The sequence below is a fragment of the Lepeophtheirus salmonis genome, chromosome 5 (genome assembly GCF_016086655.4).
Source record: "Lepeophtheirus salmonis chromosome 5, UVic_Lsal_1.4, whole genome shotgun sequence".
Lineage (NCBI taxonomy): Eukaryota > Metazoa > Arthropoda > Copepoda > Siphonostomatoida > Caligidae > Lepeophtheirus > Lepeophtheirus salmonis.
This window is the reverse complement of record NC_052135.2, coordinates 10,852,218-10,874,039: the sequence shown is the minus strand read 5'-3', so window position 1 is coordinate 10,874,039 and position 21,822 is coordinate 10,852,218. Positions and strand designations below refer to the sequence as shown.

The following is a 21,822-nucleotide window of genomic DNA, read 5'->3' as shown; positions in this document are numbered from 1 at the left end:
CGTGTAATTCAGTTCCATGAAATTAAATAATAATGAACTATAATTAACAATCCCTGTACCTATAACCTCCAAGGAGCAATTGGGGAGTGCAATTAACAAACCTACTGTTAGCAGTTAGAGTAGAATGATTGTCGTTTGAATGTTTAATTTTTCGTTCAAAATATAAGACACTTGAAAAGGGATTTTTCAATACATATTATTTATTTGGGATTTTCTGTATTCTCTTTTTATTAAAAGACTGCCTGACATGTAATTTATGTCAATCAAAACATCAAGGAAACAGTAATTTGTGCTCCTTGACCAACAAAAACAAAACATAAAAGTACACGACAGGAATATACAAAATAAACTTCATTAGTTTCCATTATTATTTAAAAAAAAAGTAATCATACAATATAAAAACGAGCAATATATCTTAATGTCAATGCAATGCTTAGGATGAAAGCTATAAAACAAAGTCTGTTAGCTTCAATAGATTCCTTATCTTATTAACAAATTATTTTCACGCAAGATGTCGCTTTTTTAAAACCATGGATGACGTCTCTTTACGGTTGTCTGTCATTTTCCCTCATGACGTGCTCAACTTTTCTTTTCTTTGCAGTATTCACCTTGTCAATTCATTTAAAAGAATAAACTCATGGAACAGATTAGTTAGTGATGAATATTCAAGTACATATACTCAATGCCCCTTTGCAGAGATAAGCCAACATATTTGGACAAATATTTATCCCGTTGTCTTCACTTCGCCAATTGCTTTTTATTTTGGTTTGGATTAAATATACTCTAAGGAAAGAGGGAACAAAAATATATTAATGTGTGAAAAAATTGTTCAACTTGAATTATGATAGGTTTTAAATTGTTGTCCGTACTATGTTCATCTTTTAACCATGGCATTGTTAGGGATGACGTTTGATTATCATTCCACGCTACCAAAGTCCCATCCATAATGATTGGTATTCGATTTTTTGATCGAGAATTTTTGAATGAGGTAAATAATTTATGGGCATGTTTTTTAAACTATTACTAAAGCCGACTTATGTTATCTTTTCTTGGAGTATTTTTAGACCCATTCATAGCAGTTTTATCCACTGTAATAAAAAAATGGTATACTGTACTATGTTGGAGTAGTATTTATATAAAAACATTACAGTTTTATTATCCTTGCATAATACAAAATCCCTGTTTCTAGTCATATTTTGAACGAGGGTGTATAAATGAGTGAACGTGATGGAGGTACATGATTTTCGTGTAACCATTATTTCAACCTTATTGACGTCTCTTTCCTTAAATTATTAGTATTGAGGAACAAAGTTTTTTTTGTTTTTTTCGAGATTATTTGTAATTTTTACCTTAACATAATAGCCATATTGACAGAATATATATAAATATATCTACTTAAATTATTTTCTTCAATGGAAAAAGAAGTAAAAATGGAATCAAAAAGCTATTAAAATAAGATGATTCCAATAACATTCAATATAGTAGTAAATGATACTAATAATACAGTAAGAAAGAGGTAAGAAAAAACCGATAAATCATTACACTCAGTTATTTATGACTTGAGAACGTATAAATCATTAAAGACTTTTCCCTATACACTAAGGAAAAGAAGGAAGAAAAACTACCTATGACTAAAGTTATCCATTGAAGAAAGCCTTTTTGGACTCGAATCCTTATCAAAAATATCCAAAGGGAAAACAAATCAATAATTTCTATCAATTAAATATATGTATAAACAACTTTTATTTGTATTTTTTTTTTTGTCCTAATACATTTTACCCTCGATACAAATAAATCACAGAAAATGTCATGTACACACACAGAGAGCACAAATTTGTTTACTTGTCTTTTTTTTTTGTATGTATGTGTAGATCTATACATATATATGAAGAACAAAACTTTAACCTTTTGTTAACATGTTTGTTGGCATTAAAAGTCACGGAATATATAGGTATATCATTAAAAGCAAAAGGATCTATTGTTAGCTTTTAATGGATATTACACACATAAGATCACCATAGTGTTTAGCAGGCATGCTTCCCAATATACGAATTGTATTAAATTGATCAAGTAAATAAAGATATTTAACTACCCAAAGTAATAACTAGGATTGCAAGATCTTTGTTAGCCAATATTTTGATAACTAAGTGTTTTGGATTAGAAAAATGTTTTTAGTACATACCATTGTTCGAGGCGGTCAAGGACTAATCCGTGGTTGTTTATCTTAATGCGCTTGCAATTAAAATTAATTATAAAATATACATATTTGTAATGAATATTTTATCAACACGTACCTATAGTCGAAACCAAGTGGACTCAAATTAAAATTGGACTAGGAAAAGGTGGACCTGAATACAGGTCTGACAAATAATGGATCAAATAATTTGTTGCCCTTTCTTTAGTTCTTATAAAAAAGGCAGCATATATTTTAAGATCATTAAGGTTATTTTAACTAGGCATGATGATCACAACAATCGAAAGCTAGTTCATTTTTATTTTATTTTAAAGAGACTCTCAGTCGTCAGTTTTGGTCTACGATCCTTTTGGATAACGAGTATACCTCTGGCATAGAATATTCTTGTTCTTTTATTGCATTACAAAATTCGTTTTAAAACTTCAAAGTGGAAAGTGGAAGTTATTGACACATTAATTATTCTATATTTTATACTTTGTATTTTAATAAATCTATATAACATATAATTAAATGTATAAAGGAGTGTAAATTTGTCACGCCACAATTCTAAATTAATTATCTTTTCTAATATTGTACCCAAGTTTTGTACATCCCATTCTTAGTATTTCACTTATAGCGTTGACCAAAATTTGAAAGCAGCCCCAAATTTTTTTGAAATTAATCAATATATGTTGATGGCCATTTCATGAAAATTTGAGAAAAAATGAAGTATAGCATGTTTGAAATTTTTAAGGTCAAAGATGTGACTTCGTGACCTCAAGGTCAAAAATACATTTTATGGGGTAAAAGTATAAAATAAAGAATAATTAATGGGTCAATATCTATCTAATAACGTTTAAATTAGATCGATATAATTAAAAACACAAGAGAAATAGCTGTTTAAAAATATGGGTGCTGGCCTCGAGGCTGGAACTTTAGGAGCCTCTTACTCCTCATATGGAAGTCAAAGAAGACTAAAATTTTAGATTTTTGAGTATCTATTCAATATTAAACTATACGCAAAATTTGATGTCTGACGAGTGATCGATTTAACGTGGAATGACCATACTAACTCTGAAAACAGGCAAGCTAAAAAATACAACCAATATGCATCACTGCTTTTAATTCTCCCAGAAATCCTGAGTGTTACTCTCCGTCATTCAGGAGCCCCCACACTATTGATTACCTTAAACTTTGATGAATGAAGAATCAAAGAAAATAAAAACACTGCTAAGATTCGCAACAAACTAAAAAAGCTTATAATTAACAAATCTAAATCTTATACAAACACCTCGTACATACAATAAGTTGAACATATATTAAAAAAAAAAAGGAGGACGCCGTTTTTATGGCCTCCTTAAGAAACTATTAATGACTGATGAGGAGGGAGAGACTAAGATGTTAGTCTCTATGTGAAAATACATACAAACACATTGTATGTATAATCATATACATATATATTTGTGTTGTTGAAAAGAAACGATAATCCTTATCTGCTTCTCTCTATACACACGTCCATATATTATGTGTTGTTTATTCCCCCATGTCTTATAATATGATGGAGAGGGGTTGGAAGAGTCTTTTGTCTTCTCAATATCTTAGTACTACTCTAAACAATAACAATAATATAGTCAAAATAAACTTTATTTCCTTGTGTGTAGAATATATTCAAGTATTTGGAGAGGTCTAATGATCCATCAGCGCATATATAATATATAGAGGCCTACCAGTTCTAGAACCGGAACCCACATAGAACCGGAACCGACAAAGTCAAACCGAGACTGGAACATAGACAGCAATATGTTGCTTAACGGTCTCGGTTCTTGTACTTATTTTCGTGTGTTGTATTTTTTGGTATATTTGGTTTTAGTCACCCCACAGTGTAAGTAAAAGAGGGAAGGCTTGGGGTAGATTATAGATGTTGTATTATTTCTTAATCCAGGGTTTCCCAAATTCACTATGTCAAGGCCCCCCTCCCTACACTAATAGATTTTAACTGAGGGCCCCTTTAGACGAAATATGTGTACGATGTATGTGTACACTAAACGCGATCCTCAACTCTCCATCTTCCTTCCTCCTTTGAAAACAATTGTCTTAAGCAGCCTTAGTTTTCAGGGCCCCTGTTTGAGCTTGGAGCATTATGTACTCTACGTATATGGTAGCTGTTTGTATCTAATATTTTTTCCTGGACCCGAATTTTCTAGTGACACCCCTTGTTTCAAGTCCCTGTTACCAATTTGAGCCTGTCTAAAAAAAAACAAGACCGAAACTGTTGAAATGAAAGAACGGGGACCGATAGAACTGCTGAGCCTGAAGCCGGCATAACCTTGTATATAGATAATAGATATTTAAAGAACCTAGGCATGGGCCGATGTCAAAATATTTTCTGAATTGATTTTACGATCCAATCAGATATTTCACAAAATGATTAGATGTACCTGAGTCTTTGAAAGCATTCCCTTTGTTTTGTCACAGTTGGTTTGTTTCACTTGCATATATAGAAGTAACAAATAAAATATTTAGTTGTTGTTTTTTCATATGTATATTTAAGATATGAGTAGATATGTAAAAATGGTGCATTTTTAAGTATGATTGTACAAGTTATTACACCTCATTTGTAACCCACCAGCTAATGACTAATTGTATCTTTGCACGATTAAAAATACGCACATATGTGTTTATATTTGAAGGATATGTATTAAAATATCATTAGGTAATAATTATTAGTAGCTTTTAAGTGGCTGGCTGAGGAGGATGTATTTAAAAAAAAATTTTTTTATCTGTTTTGAACCATTTGACAGCATTTTGTACGCTTCAGAATGCTTTCGTATCACAAGTTTAATGACTCATAGACAGTAAGAATCTATTGTCTTCTGTTTTGTAAAAAGAGAAAATTTTGACAGTTCATCTTTTATTTTTGTTTTTTATCATGTTAGATTTTAAATTATCAATATCATGATGAAAGGAACAATGTTCAGAGAATAGACTAGAAAAAAAATTGAAAAGCACTGAAAATAAAACTATGTTATCTTAGATTTTTTATTGATTACATCATATGCAAATCGGAGCAAATGTCGAAATTTCTCGAACACCGATACAATATACATTGGGTTTCCGATTTTGATTCGAAGTGTAAATCCACGACGCATAGGTACCTACTTAAATGAATTCATGTGGAAAAGAAAGCTTCCCGAAATGAAGCTCTCAAAAATATATGAAATTTCATCTTCAGTCAAACAAAAAGTTGCAAAATATCCTTATACATATTTAGGTATGCAAAAGGCTTAACAACAATAAGACAAGTTTCTATTAAATTATTCAGTTATACATATAAATGTTACTTATATGTAACACTAGTTTGTAACGCACAAGTAAAAAAAAGTATGCTACTAGATTGTAACAGCTTATACATATATATATATATATATGTACTGGCAAGAAAAAGTTTCCAAAAAAACGTAAATTCAATTATTTTTCTAATTGTATATGAATTTATCATGAGGCATCACAGTAATTAGGCTATCAAAATGAAGAAAATTAAGGTTCAATATAAGGATAAACATTTATTTGTAAATATCAAAGAATTTTTGTTTAAATTTTTGCTTTATATATTATGCTCTCTTTTTTAATTGTTAATTTATTGTCAGCAATATAAGAATAAGAACGTGTAACGATGTAATAAGATATTTTTAATACATATTAGGGTCGGATACATAATAAAACTAGGCATTATACTGATAAAATTTATATTGACAGTATAGTTTAAGTACTTTTTATTTCTAGGTTCAATTTTGCTTCAATTAGTATTTTTCTTAATATTAACCAAATAAGGGGATTGAATATTATAAAACTTGGATGTTAATGCCCCAAAAATGGACATCATCAAAATTATGACATTACATGGAACCGCTCTTTATGTATCTTGAGTTTGCCAACTTCAAAAATACGGGCACACTAAAAAATCCTAACGATTAGCATCACTAAAGATTCATATAAATGTCATTTTTTTAGATACCAACAATAAATAATAAGAGTGGAATAAGTTGACAAGGAGTTGGTATTATCTAGATTGAAGTATGATGAGTAATATTTGTCATTAGGCAAACAACAAATAAATAGTAATCAAAAATCGATGGTAATTCAGTTGTATTAAGAGCTACCAGGAAAGAAGACGTACTAGATCAACAAACTACAAAGTTTTTTAATTTATTATTTGCGAGTCGTTCTACGAATTGTAAGTAATATAATAATCTAATTAAGAGTAAATATTACATAAATGTATCATTCTTGATCCGTGGGTAAAGTTAATAAACTTAAAATGGATTATTCACCAGCGAATGAAGTTTCAGTATATCCCGAAATCAATTCCACAGATTACTGGCAATTAACTAAGAAGACCATGCACGATAAATGTACTTTCCTTTATCTAAACCCATATTTAGCGGATGTCACGTTCAACGTTGGATCTACAGGCAATTATTTAACTATAATTAATAATTTCTTCTCAATAGATAATTTTTGTATTTCTTAAATCACTCTTAATTATATATCCATATTGATGGGGATGTAAAAAGAGTCTCAATTGTAGTAAAATAATGTACTAAGTTATCATTAATAGTTGTTAATTTTTTATTAATTATTTTAAATTTCTATTTAGATCGTAAGAAAATTCCAGCTCATAAATTCATTTTATGTATTGGAAGCCCAGTGTTCTTGACAATGTTCATGGGTGGCATTGAGGAGTCAGTGAGAGGAATGGTACATATCCACGTTCCAGATGTGGACCCATGTACATTTAAGGCCCTTTTAGCATATCTGTACCTTGATAAGATATCCTTGAATGAAACCATTGTATTTGAACTTTTGTATTGCTCGAAAAAGTACATGTTGCCTTTCCTGACAAAAGAATGCATTCAATATATTTGCAGTATTGTAAAGTCAAACAACGCTATACTCTTAATGAGCAAGACCAAAGTTTATGATTTTCCTGAGTTCTGGGATACATGTTGGGATGTTATTTCAAGTAGTCCAAATTTGTGTTATCAAGCGGATACATTTATCCACATCAATTTTTCTACGCTGCATAATGTTTTAAGAAGGGAAATGTTAAACCGCTCAGAAGAGGTTTTTTTTCATGCTGCTCTTAGATGGGCCACTCATGGTTTGAAGGCCAACTGTGAAGTGAATGAAGAAGAAGATCCTGGCATCTCGGGATCTAAAAAAATAGAAGCGCTTGGAGCAGCCTTAAAATACGTATGTTTTGAAAAGATGAGTGCCGAAGAAATAGAGGAGTTTGCTTTACCATTCTTGGTCTTGAGTTCGAATAAGCTTGTAAACTTATTTATAAGTAAATCATTGATGGATCATCAAGGTAACTTAAGATAATAATTAATTTAATAAATTTGAATAATTTTTTTTTTTTTTCGTAGTTTAAACCCGTCTTTGAGATCTCAGGAACTTTTTTTAGTTTCAAAGAGTAGCATTATCAGTAATGTAGAATTTAGTGTCAAATCATCAAGTTTTACTTTTGAGGTGACAAGTTCAGTTTTATATCTGGTCTCAATGTATTAGCCTCAGAAGGTTCTAATAAAGTAGAAGTTAGTGTTAAAGAAGGCGATTTGGTTTGGGTGAGCTCATCCATTATCCCATAATCACTATGTGACAGAAAATATCTTTTTTTTTACTATTTACGATAACTTCCTCGCCTCCAAATTATGGCTTAATAACACGCATAAAATATGATATTGAAGAGTAAGCCGTATTGTCTTTTTATTAAATCTTTATTTAAATAAATGAAATATACTGTTTGTCGAATTTACTGCCTCTTTTACAAATTAATATTGTGTTTTTTTTTGGAAGGGGGGGAATGAGGAGAGAGGTTCTCGTTATTACTATTATTTAAATAAATGATGACTATTTGCCTTGAAGATCTCATTAAATTAACTGTCGTATCAAAATTTGTGCCGGATTCTGTTATACCTTATGAAACCCCTATACTAAAAAAATACTATAGGATTACTGATCCTATAATAAGTGGCTCACAGTATTATTATCATTTGTAAATCAGTGGGCTATGGAATGTTCGTCTATGAAATAGGTATTTTAGGTTGAATAAGAGTATAATTTTCGACATACCCATACCTTTTTTTATTGAATTCCTAAATATTTTTTAAGTAAATTTAAATGTTTATAGTTTAAAAATCAATCCAAAAACGGTTCGTAACTCGTTTGCTTTTGATAGCGTAGACTATTTGAAGACATTAATCAATTGCTTATGAAATTTCTCTTTTAATTAAAAATTATAGTCATTGACTTTTTATATAAAACAGGAACAAAACTCGGAAACTGAATTTTATGATAAATTTGTTTTACCAAAAGATTTATAAAATAATAAATGTATAATTTGAATCTGTCAAATAAAGAAATTTTTGTAATAAACGGAAAAATAGCAATATTTGCTATATGTAGTTTACTATTGATGGTTTCTCTTTCTATCTCAATACCTTCTTCATATTCTTTTGTTGTTGTTGTAGCCAATTATTAAATTTTCCTAGAAGAAGGCCTAAGCTATTTGGGACTCAAATACAGCTGCGTCACCCTGGTGACGTAAAAAAAATCATTTGAAAAAAATACAATTGCACAAAAAAAGAACTCCGAAAATTGACTTATTCATTAAAGTTAATTTACTTTTTTAAATATAAATAATATTTTCTTTATATATCCTATTTTGGAACAAAGGCACAAGAACCGAGACCGAAATGCAATATATTGTGGTCTCGATTCGAATTTGTGGGGTCCGATTCTATCAGTTCAAAAAACATAACCGCTTGATAGACAACATATATTTTATGCCTCAAGTCTGTCTCCGTTTTGTGATAAGTCCACAATTAGTACTAAAGCCAAAAATTTTATTATAATATAGAGAGAATAGATAAAAACAGAATTTATATAATGAATTTTATGAATTTTTTTTAAGTTGATGTTGATTTGGCATATTAATTATTGTGATAATATGTGTAGAAAAAATACGATTTTTTTAATATGGAGACTTAAAAAATTGAGACAAAACTATACAAATGTCATGTCATTTTTCACTATATTTTCGACTCCTCCTTTCAATAATATGATTAAATTTTGTATACATTTTTACAAAAAAAAATTAATATTATTAATAAAAGCACAAGCGCGCACAGGGTTTCTTAAGATAAGATTTTCAATAAAAAAATAAACAGATTTTATTTATATTTAGTATGTTTATGTTAAAATTATAATTAAAACGATCTACACTAAATATACAATAGGTAAATTTCTATCGTAAAAGCTCCCTGTATACAAGATTTTTTGTAGTTTTCTGTCCATTTGATGTAAATATAATTAAACTTGAATTTCCTTTCGAAACTTTTGAAAATGCAACAAATAATTGACCATTTGAAAATACTGATTTTGGTAAATATCAAGCAATACTTTCAAATATTTGAGTCTGGGATTTATTTATTGTAATTCTCATTGCTAGCTTCCCATGTTCTTTCTTCAACCATAATAAAGATTGAAGATACATAGTACGAATAACTCACTAATCCTCTTCTTCCTTTATTTACCTAATTCCCCTTTTTTAATTCGTATCTAATATACGTTCTCCATTTTTCCTTTTGTACAACCATTCGTTTTATAATTTTTTTTTTGTGCTTTTCAAATCGACAAACCATTACTTAAAAAAACTTTGAGACACATCGGAAATTGGTCTTGTTTGATGGAAAAAATCAGCTTATTTGCGAAAAACAAACTTTCTCTCCAGAGCCCAAGAATCAAGTTTGATTAGAATAAAGCAATGTCCTACGTACGTAACTCAGAATTCTGAACCAATTTAAAGTCTTATCTATCTGCTTTTTTGAAGAAAAAATAAATTCAAATATCACATTTTCTAGTAAAAAGGTAAAATTCCTTAAATGAGGGCAAGGGACCACTGCTCCTACAGCCCACCCACTGCAGACACCACTGAAATATGACTAGGAATGGGTATTTTTGTATTGAGCGAGGATAATAAAACCCTAATATTTCTCGACAAAAATACTACTTCTAACAATGAGGCTAGTCAAAAGTTGAACATAGTGTAGTATACGGTTTTGTTATTATCGGGATGAACTTACTAATAATACAAGGCTCCATAAGTTTATTCTTTTAAATGAATTGACAAGGTGATTACTGCAAAGAAAAGAAAAGTTGAGCACGTCATGAGGGAAAATGACAGACAACCGTAAAGAGACGTCATCCATGGTTTTAAAAAAGCGACATCTTGCGTGAAAATAATTTGTTAACAAGACTAGGAATCTATTGAAGCTAACAGACTTTGTTTTATAGCTTTCATCCTAAGCATTGCATTGACATTAAGATATATTGCTCGTTTTTATATTGTATGATTACTTTTTTTTAAAAATAATAATGGAAACTAATGAAGTTTATTTTGTATATTCCTGTCGTGTACTTTTATGTTTTGTTTTTGTTGGTCAAGGAGCACAAATTACTGTTTCCTTGATGTTTTGATTGACATAAATTACATGTCAGGCAGTCTTTTAATAAAAAGAGAATACAGAAAATCCCAAATAAATAATATGTATTGAAAAATCCCTTTTCAAGTGTCTTATATTTTGAACGAAAAATTAAACATTCAAACGACAATCATTCAACTCTAACTGCTAACAGTAGGTTTGTTAATTGCACTCCCCAATTGCTCCTTGGAGGTTATAGGTACAGGGATTGTTAATTATAGTTCATTATTATTTAATTTCATGGAACTGAATTACACGCGACACATAGATCAATATTTTGTATGTATATAGAGATTATTCCATGTTGTGTAATTTTGTTCATTACTCATAAATATTAATCATCTTTTGTTCTAAAATTATAATGACTTTCCTTTATAACCACTCGATTCGATTACCATTTTTTTTGTATCATCCTCATACTTATAGAGGATGAGGGAGCATTAAATATTAAACCTGTTTGCAATGAGAGAGTAAGAGAGAAATAAAAGGGTTGTAGAGCTGTCATTTTAAATTAAATTTATGAATATTTATAATTCCAGTGCATAATTAATGTGAAATTAACATGATTTCACAATTTCTTTCTTTATATTTGAATGTATAATAAAGAAGTATTTTTTCTATTTTTCAATATCCTTGATATTTAACATTTAAATGATATAGTATTTAACATACTGGGACATGCTATTATAATTTTGTTCTCAAATGTGTGATGAATTTATACAGAGTTTTTACTGATATGATAAATTGCATCATAATTGATGGAAGCCCTACTTAGTGGCTTAAAGTTGATTTTTTTACATTATAAAATGAACAAATTTTCAATACATATTGATTAAACTTCATCAAATGGCTTTTAGAATATAAAAAAGTAAAAACAAACTTAACAATATCAAAGAATGCTACTTGATGTCAATGATGAATAGTGATATTTGATTTTAATAAAGATTTTAGTTACTATGAATTACTATGAAATGACAAGATATGGACACTTAATTTTCTTTTTGGAATCGATAAGTGACGAGAAATAGAGGATAATTAGGGATTTTTTTATTTTTTTTTGCTGTAATAGGTAATTTAGTTTTTATAATATTCTATAACAACGTAATAGCATATGTTTAATACATTTTAGGGGCATATGTATGTAATAAAGCTATGGAATATTGTGATAGATTTTTGATAGACAGTAAGATTTAGGTCTTTTTATTTGTTAATCCCAATATGACATCCAATAGCTCATAATTTTCCTTAATACAGGGTCTTTCAGGTATATCCGGACCATATTTAACTTCATTCTAAGCAATAAGGAAAGCATTTAACTCGGTTATTTCAATTTTAAATTAAGAGATTCAGCGTTAGCTTTAAGCTTTCTACTTTAAGAACTACATTCTAAAATCAATGAAGCTACAACAATGATAAAAGAGCACCTAAAAATATCTATCCCAACTCTTGTGAAGCAAAGGTTTACTGTCATAACATTGGACAACAAAACTGATTGGAGAATGCAAATTCTTTTTTAAACATCTTACTCCTATAGGACCCATCTATCAAAGTGTTTCAATGCCATCCCATACAATATGTTTTTTTTTTAATTAATCCCTGCAAATAAACTTACAGAGTTAAATCCGATAAGAGACTCAGTTGCTCCTTACAAGCTTCGCCCATTTGATTTTGAACACTGCTCTGGTAGATGATGACGTTCAATAATGACGTAATTTTTTCATAATATAAACTATACTAAAATGTTGCTGAAATGAATGAAGCTCGCTCAAATGAATATTTGTTCAAATGAATGTAGCAAAGATAACCTTCGTTGAAATAAATGTTGCTCAAATTAACAGACACGCTTTTTTATATCCTTTTCATCTTCCTCTCTTTTAATTCGGTTCCCCGTTTGATACAGATTGACTAGCAAGGATTACTTGATGATTTAGCAAACAAAAGTACTTCCCTAGGTTAACAAGATACAAAGCAATGAAAAAAAGCCGATTATTGCTTTCAAAAAGCTTGGATGGCCAAAAAATGAGCTTCTGAACGAAGGACTTATGACAATAGTAGAGCCCCTACCTGAATCCTCTTGATTACAGTATTTTGTGGAGAATTGAAAGCAAGGCCTGTAGACCCCGTCAAATCAGTATTGATTCCCTAAAACAATCATTTGAGAAAGACTGCCGATGAATGTCGAAGAACTACATTGTCAACGTGTACAAATCATTTTGGGGTTGCATGGAGGGTGTGATTCAGACCAAAGGTACTCACATTTATTAATAATGTCCTCTAATGAGTAATAAACAAGCTCCAATAAAAAAAATCTAAAGTTTCATTTAAAGCCCCTAGGCGTAATTAATTGTTCAAAGCTCACGGTTCAACGTTCATTATGGTCCAAGACTTTCTTGGACCGCGGTATAGTAGCAGTCTAATCATTTCTATGATTTTTTTTTTTTTTGGCTATCATAAAGAAATACAAATGTATAGCTACACTTTTAATAAAATTAAAAAAACAATATTATAATACAGTATGGAATTAAATATTATGTAGGATTTTAATATTACGAAATAAGTTTATCACATAAATGTATGTTATTCATTTAACAAATTATTGATAAATATTATCACAATGATAGTCTGGAAGTATCAAAGAGATAAATATCGGATGGTAGAATTGATTAATTTGCAAAGCATTAGTGAGCGGTTCACAATATTCTTGAGCAAGAGCAGGAGTGCGCTCGCCATTTTAGAACAGCAAAAAAATTGCTCGAATTATTGTCCATTTATATAAATTTTTATTTCTTTTTCCATTTTCTGCATCTTATGAGATAACATATAAAAATTAGAAAGTTCAAGAATAATTTTAAAGATTAGAAGAAAAACGGTTAAAGATATGTATCAATATAAGCTAGAACCTTATTTTCTATGCTGTATCTGTGGCTCTCTGATGTTTTCGGTTAAAAAGTTTGCTTCTCATCTATCTGACCACTCCTAATGAGACTCAGACACCAGTTCCATCATAGACACCGCCGGTTCCTTCAAGTGTGGAGATTACCCTGGAAGATAAATCTTCCTTTTTTTTAAATGAATTTTTACACCTGAAATAAGATTTTTTTTTATTTTTATGTAGTAAATTGATATAAAATCTCAAAATCTCACGCAAGCATAAGTTCACAAACTTAAGAACCCTGTGTTCCAGCTCAAACTAATTATCTGGCTTAATTAGATGATAGTGCACGAAATCTTGCAATAACATGTCCCCTAAGACAGTGGCACGCCAAAAGACAAATAAAAATTTCTTGATACATCTATTTTAATTAAATCAATTATATGAACTTTTTTTAAAGTTATTATAAACAATTTATGGTGGTCACAAATATCTTGAACAGACCTCAAGATACACTGTTTCCCATTAGCACTCTTATCCTTAGATATTTGGCAGAATTGCCGTTAGATCTAATCAAGCACACATGTTATCAGTTGATTTTTATTCTGCTGTCCTCAGGTACTATTGACAGAGTATTTTCTAAAGGTGGTCAATGATTTTAAGATAGATGTCAGAGTTAATAAGATAAAAAGTTTGAAACAAAAAACAGAAAAACCTTTAGTCAATTAATCAAATATTTAATAATTATAACATTAGATTAACCATTTTATGGATTTTTCCTTATTTTAAATATAATTTTAGACGATTAGCATCAATAAAGATTCATATAAATGTCATTTTTTTTTACATACCAACAATACAGATTTTTTACATAATAAGAGTGGATTAAGTTGACAAGGAGTTGGTATTACCTAGATTCAAGTATGATGAGTAATATTTGTCAATATGCAAACTACAAATAAATAATAATCAAAAGACGATGGCAATTCAGTTGTATTAAGAGCTACCAGGAAAGAAGACGTACTTGATCAACAGACCACAAAGTTGCTTAATTTATCAGTTACGAGTAATACTACATATTGTAAGTAATAAATAATCTAATTAAGAGTAAATATTACATAAATGTATCATTCTTGATCCGTGGGTAAAGTTAATAAACTTAAAATGGATTATTCACCAGCGAAGGAAGTTTCTGTATATGCCGAACTCAATTCCACAGATTACTGGCAATTAACTAAGAAGACCATGCACGAGAAATGTACTTTTCTTTATTTAAACCCATATTTAGCGGATGTTACGTTCAACGTTGGATCTACAGGCAATTATTTAACTATAATTAATAATTTCTTCTCAATATATAATTTTTGTATTTCTTAAATCACTCTTCATTATATTTCCATATTGATGGGGATGTAAAAAGAGTTTCAATTGTAGTAAAATAATGTACTAAGTTATCATTATTAGTCGTTAATTTTTTATTAATAATTTCAAATTTTTATTTAGATTCTAAGAAAATTACAGCGCATAAATTCATTTTATGTATTGGAAGCCCAGTGTTCTTGACAATGTTCATGGGTGGCTTTGAGGAGTCAGTGAGAGGAATGGTACATATCCACGTTCCAGATGTGGACCCATATACATTTAAGGCCCTTTTAGCATATCTGTACCTGGATAAGATATCCTTGAATGAAACCATTGTATTTGAACTTTTGTATTGCTCGAAAAAGTACATGTTGCCTTTCCTGACAAAGGAATGCATTCAATATATTTGCAGTATTGTAAAGCCAAACAATGCTATACTCTTAATGAGCAAGACCAAAGTTTATGATTGTCCTGAGTTCTGGGATAAATGTTGGGATGTTATTTCAAGTTTTCCAGATTTTTGTTATCAAGCTGATACATTTATCTACATCAATTTTTTTACGCTTCATAATGTTTTAAGTAGAGAAATATTAAAACGTTCAGAAGCTGTTGTTTTTGATGCTGCTCTTAGATGGGCCACTCATCAATTGAGTGTCAAAGGTGAAATAAATGAAGAAGAAGATCCTGGAATCTCGGGATGGAAAAAAAGAGAAATGCTTGGAACAGCCTTAAATTACATATGTTTTGGAAAGATGAGTTTCAAAGAATTAGCAGAGTTGGTTGTACCATCCTATGTCTTGAGTTCCAATGAGCTTATCAACTTATGTGTAAATAAATCATTGATGGATAATCAAGGTAACTTAAGATAATAATTAATTACATCAATTTGAATAATTTTTTTTTCTTTTTTTGTAGTTTAAACCCGTCTTGGAGATCTCAGGAACTTTTTTTAGTTTCAAACAGTAGCATTATCAGTAATGTAGAATTTAGTGTCAAATCATAAAGTTTTACTTTTGAGGCGACAAGTTCAGTCTTTAGATCTGGTCTCACTGTATTAGCCTCAGAAGGTTATAATAAAGTAGAAGTTAGTGTTAAAAAAGGCAATTTGGTTTGTGTGAGCTCATCTATTAGTCCATAATCACTTTGTGAGAGAAAATATCTTTCTTTTTACTATTTACGATAACTTCCTCGCCTCCAAATTATGGCTTAATAACACGTATAAAATATGATTTTTTGTAATTTTTGCTTTAAAAAATGAAATATAGTTTTTGTTGAATTCATTACCTTGTTTACTTAATTAATATTAATGTTGTATGTGGGGGGAGGGGGAGGTTCTCATTATAAACACTTTTTAAATAAAATCTAATATTTGCGTTACAACATCTCATTAAATTCATTGTCCTGTCGATATTTGTGCCGGATTCTGTTATAATCTACTTTTCATTTGTTGAAAATCAAAAACTGGTAATATTTTTTTATTTTTTATTTTTGCGTAGATTTAAAAAATGTTATTTTCAAAAAGATACGATAACCCTAAGCTACATCAAATGCGGCTTTTTTATCTATATTTTTCAGCAGTAGATTTCTTTATGTATTTTATAAATATTCATTTTAAGGAATGCATATATTTCAATTTTTTTTTTTTAAATCCAAAAAACCAAGCCTCCTCACCAAAATATAATCGTCCAGATGTCCCTCTCGCAGAACCTAAAAATACTTTTGTTGGTTAGTGAGCACTTGTGTTAAATAAATATTTTACAAGTGGTACATCACTAAAAAAGGTTGAGAATCCCTGACCTAATCTACAAAGTAGTAAAATATGGATTTATTTTAGCACAATTTTTAAATGTAAAAGATATAATTAAGCTTTTATTTATTTATTTGAAATGTCAAAATAGATCATGCATACCAGATGTCGCGGCCACAGAAATGAAGACTGAATGATGAAACTTCTTTAAAAATTGATATATTATGTATATATGTTCTGTACATGTTACAACGTGGTAAAACAAATTGGACAAGTAACAATTTCTTCATCTTAAAGTTAGTATGTAATTGCAAAATTGACCATTCTAATTACCACCTGTACATTGATACTATTATATCATTTTGATCTATTAAATATCTACTTTTTCTTGCCATTGCATAATTTTTGTAGGATAGATAACCTCAACACCTCAAGATGGTTTAATGACTACCGTCACCACTTCAAAAAAAAACATTTATAAATGAGTTGTGTAGTGTAAACTCGGGGTCTCCAGGCAGATAAAAAACAAACATTGCTCCTTTAAAAACAAAAAGAACCCCTCTTAATTTTACTAAAAAAATTTTACAATGCCGGTTGTTATCAGAGTTCGACGGTCTTTCTGCAGATTGGAAAACTATCTACGGATCCTTTGAAATGACAGTTCCACCTGTACATATACGAATCACTATAGATGTAGGGTAATTGCAGGCAATTTTCCTTTGATGTCAGTTTTCTGGAGAGCAATTTTCTATTGACAATGATATGAATGGCAATATTCTTCGAACCCTAATTTCCATATATTATGTAGTATGTAATTGTAGAAGGACTACATAATATGTTTGAAAAACTATATATATTTTTCTATTTGAGATTTTCGAGTCAAAATTTGATAAAAACAATTTTACTTAAAATACATACATTCTACGGAAATGGAATAGAATGAAGTTATTGGACAAAACCTAACGGCTTATGTTGAAAATTGCTTTTATTAACATATTTTTACGAACACAAGTTCTAATAACGTTCGAAGGACGTATGATAATTAAAATTTCTAATACACACTACGTTAATCAATTATTGCATTTTTAGATTCCCTAACCCAGTCAATAAAATCATTCATATCATCTAAAGCTATTGGATAGTAAATACTATTTATAATTTCTTAGTATAAGAAGAATTTAAAAGGAGAATTTATGGTTTTTAAACATTTTCTGATCTATATTGACATTCTGCTAATCATTGTAATATCTTGGACTACCATTTTGTACAGCTTATTGATAAGTTTGTTTTATTTAGCCTGAATATTTTTCTCTCAAAAATAAAGTTTTCAATGTCATTGAGGTTTGACCTCATTCAACAATGGTTATTAATAACTAGTGTTTATTTTAAAGGGGCATTGGGCGCACTTTCCTGCACTGCCCCAAAAAATTTCTATAAAAACAAAAAAAGATTTAAAATTTATTTTCAACAAAAAATCAAAATTAAAGTAAAATATAAAAGCGCTTTCAAATTGATGTTTGTTATGGGTACCCCTTGCGTAAAAACTGTCTCTGGTAATCAAGGCTGTTACTAGTATATAGTGAGCACGAAGGTTTGTTTTGGAGTTCTCCAAAGTTGTGCCCTTTTTTAAGGATTCTCGAACTTTAGTGAGACATAACTCCGCTCAAAGTCAAACAATTTTAAAAATCTTTATTTCAAAATACTCTCAAGAACAATTACTTAAATCTAAAGTTGATTAAAAATAGTATTTGTGCAAAAATACCATTAAAATATTTCCGCAAAATATTAAAAATGGTACCCCAGCCAAGCTGCATATTTGATTTGGTCAATTTTTTGTTTGAGCTTTAACTTATTCATACCTATTAGAAAGGTTGTGCCCGGTTCAGGTTCAGCGGTTCTATTGGTCCTGGTCTTAGTTCTTTCATTTTAACGGTTTCGGTATAGGTCTCGATTCAACTTTATCGGTCTCATTTTTTTATAGAGGACCAGTTTGGTAAAAGGCACTTAAAACAAGGAGTGTCACCAGACAATTCGGGTCAAAGGAAATCACATAAAGTACATACAGGTCCTCAGATAGTTTCTACGCAGAGTGCATAGTGCCCCAAGTTCCGGAAGGGATCCGGAAAACTATGGTTGCTTAAAGCCATGGTTTTCAAGGTGGGCCATAAGGATAGGCTAGGGAGGGGGCGTATGGATATGGAGAATTGAAGATTACGTTCAGTCTATACATACTTATTACACATGTTTCGTATATGTAATTCTTATCGAACAATTGCCCGTAAAGAAGCAGTAGAATGATATATGGAGACAAAAAGAGCATGCTATGTCACAAGACAAATCATTGGAATCAACATTCTAAATCCTCAGCTAAAAATGTATTAGTATAGGGGGGCCTTTACATGGTAAAGTTGGGAAACTTTAGGCTTAAGAAATGTCATAGTGATCATATTATAGGGGTCCGAAAAGCTTAGTAGCGAACCTGGATCCATAATCTACCCTACCCTTTCTTTTTATATTTACACCTTTTTTGTCTAAAATCACTTTTCATATCCATAAGAAGCCCTAATCTATTTGGGACTCAGATACAGCTGTGTTGCACAAAAAAAGAACTCCGAAAATTGACTTATTCATTAAAGTTAATTTACTTTTTTAAATATACATAATATTTTCTTTATATATCCTATATAGGAACAAAGGCACAAGAACCGAGACCGATAAGCAATATATTGTGGTCTTGATTCGAATTTGTCGGTTCTGGTTCTAGGAGCTCAAAAAACGGAACCGCTTCAACTGCTAGACCGATAAAAGCATCCCCTTGCCTATTAGAATGCGAGAAAATTAGAAATACAAAAGGCAAATTTATAAAATAATTGAAGCAATTAATTTCTCGTTAATTGTTTTTTCAACAAAGTTGGGAACAATATTTAAGTCCGGGGAGTGACGCACCCCTTCTTACGCCTCCACTTCCGTAGTGACGGACCTGCTGATAATAATCAAATATTAACACCTTTTCGTAGACAGTTTAGAACCTTTTAACGCTTGATGGCGTCCAGCAATATTATATTAATAGAACCATTAAGCATTTAATACTCATTGCATTGTTAGTCATCAATTCCCAACTTTCCCAATAGTTTCTAGAAACCAATTATTTGTTATGTTGAGGAACGAAGAAGTTGTAAAATAAAAGAAGGAAGAAAAATGTGACATGGAGCTGATATATTAAGATGGATGATAGGAAATAATTGTATTAAAGAATGAAACCTCTCCTTTTCTCTCTTTCAGCTATTTGTAAGACACTCCACCGTGGTGTGTATGTAAAATGACGTAGATAATATAAGTATGTAAGCAGGCATCATTATGTTTCATCCATAATTTATTCAACGAAAACGAAAATGAATGGAACTGATTTACAAAAAAAAAAAGTATATTTACATTTGAATGTTTATTTTTGATATAATTTTATTGACATTTTTTTAATGTTTTTTATATTATAGATTTTCAATCGAAAGGATTTTCATTTTATATGATTCTTCTACATAATTTATACATAGATTTATATTCAATCTTCTTTGTTAAATCTATCGTAAAATTGAACATTGTAAAAATTAGAATCGACAGCATTTTATTATATATATACACACGTTTACCTTTATTATTGATGTAAATAAATGTAAGCCGGTGAAAGGAGGGAGGGGAAAATCAAATCAGGGATTTAAAAGGTATTTTTATGAATATAAGTATTTAATGAATTAGAGGAAAAATTATTGTTGAATGTAATTCATTTTCAAAAAGATCCATTAAAAAATATTTAACTGTACCCTCTTTATAAAACAAGCAATACTAGTGATGGGACGATTAATCCGAATCGGAGAATGGTTTTTTTTTTGGAATTGGGATCGACATACGGAAAATAATTTTTAATTTTCGATTCTGAATCGTATTTATTAAAGGTATTTAACTATTTATTACTTTTTTAAGTTATGAAAAAAATATATATATGAATAATAGCCGACCCAAATTAAAGAATTGTTCTTTTAGACTACAAAAGTTTAATATTTGTAATTTTTTTCCAAAAAAATTAATTGAATTTTCAAAGAAAATTTTCAAACAAATTTTTTTTTTTTGAATAACTATGTAATTTTTTTTCTTAGAAAAATTTCATGTTCAAAATGTTATATTTGAATTGGTTTTTTCAAAAAATTAAATTTTTTGTGAACTACATGGGATTTTTTGATATTTTTTTCCAAAAAATTAAATTTTTGTCAAAAGTTATGGATTTAAAAAAAATTTAAAATCAATTTGCATATTTGAAATATGTTTGCAAAAAAGTTCCAAAACCATAAGGAGACGGATCTGGGATGCTGAGTATATTTCGAAAAGACTCATTGACTTGTAGCATGTTAATCAATCATAGTCGACGCCTTAGTTGAGGCTTGAAGAAATGGAAAAAACTCCATCGATTGAAAGTAAGGAAGATTTATCGATAAATCATAGCTCTTGTCCGAAGATGGTAGGAAGCCTTTTATTTATTTACTGTGTCTACTTTTACAATAACGATATTAAATAGCTCACGAAGATGACAAAATTGCTCTAGACTGTTATTATTATTATATCAGCTCCTAAGCACCTGAGGAAGGAATTAAATACAAATATAACTCTGTATACGGAGATATAGGCAGAAATTACTCTGATTCTAAGGCCCAGTTCTACTTTGAATCGAACAAAGGCTTACTCTTATAACTACCCAACAAATCTAATCTTGATTGCTACTCTCCGGCTTTCAAGATCCCACCCACTAATTATTATTACTTTATGCTTAGATGTTCTGTCATCAAGAATTAAATTATAATGATTACAGCTTTAGAAAGTAAAAATTTTTTTTTACAGAGCTTTGGTAATATTTTATACAAATCTAGTAATAGGGGAGGTCTAAAAGAGTGGATGTTCCAAGTATTTATTGAATAAAGACGCAAAAATAAAGAAAACTTATTATTTTAGACAAAAGAGATACGGGAATAACGTCCCTTGACGCTTTCCCCCAAAAGAATCATCCTTGTGGAAAATTTATATAGATATACACATTTATTATTTTTATACCAAAAAAAAAAAAAAAAAAAAAAAA

At 29.8% G+C, this 21,822-nt stretch overlaps 1 protein-coding gene across 1 annotated transcript; it reads left to right on the top strand.

Moving 5' to 3' along the window:
- The first annotated feature begins 14,755 nt into the window (after window positions 1–14,755).
- Window positions 14,756–15,873, top strand: LOC139905553 (BTB/POZ domain-containing protein 6-B-like). Its single transcript, XM_071888958.1, has 3 exons — window positions 14,756–14,909; window positions 15,095–15,808; window positions 15,869–15,873. Exons 1-3 carry the CDS (start codon window positions 14,756–14,758, stop codon window positions 15,871–15,873), a joined length of 873 nt encoding a protein of 290 aa, XP_071745059.1.
- Window positions 15,874–21,822: the final 5,949 nt, after the last annotated feature.

Bases quoted from the DNA above. Each gene is read 5' to 3' on its own strand.
- LOC139905553 (XM_071888958.1), top strand. From the start codon at position 14,756: ATGGATTATTCACCAGCGAAGGAAGTTTCTGTATATGCCGAACTCAAT. The intron at 14,910-15,094 runs GCAATTATTTAA...ATTTTTATTTAG, and splicing joins GTTCAACGTTGGATCTACAG to ATTCTAAGAAAATTACAGCG.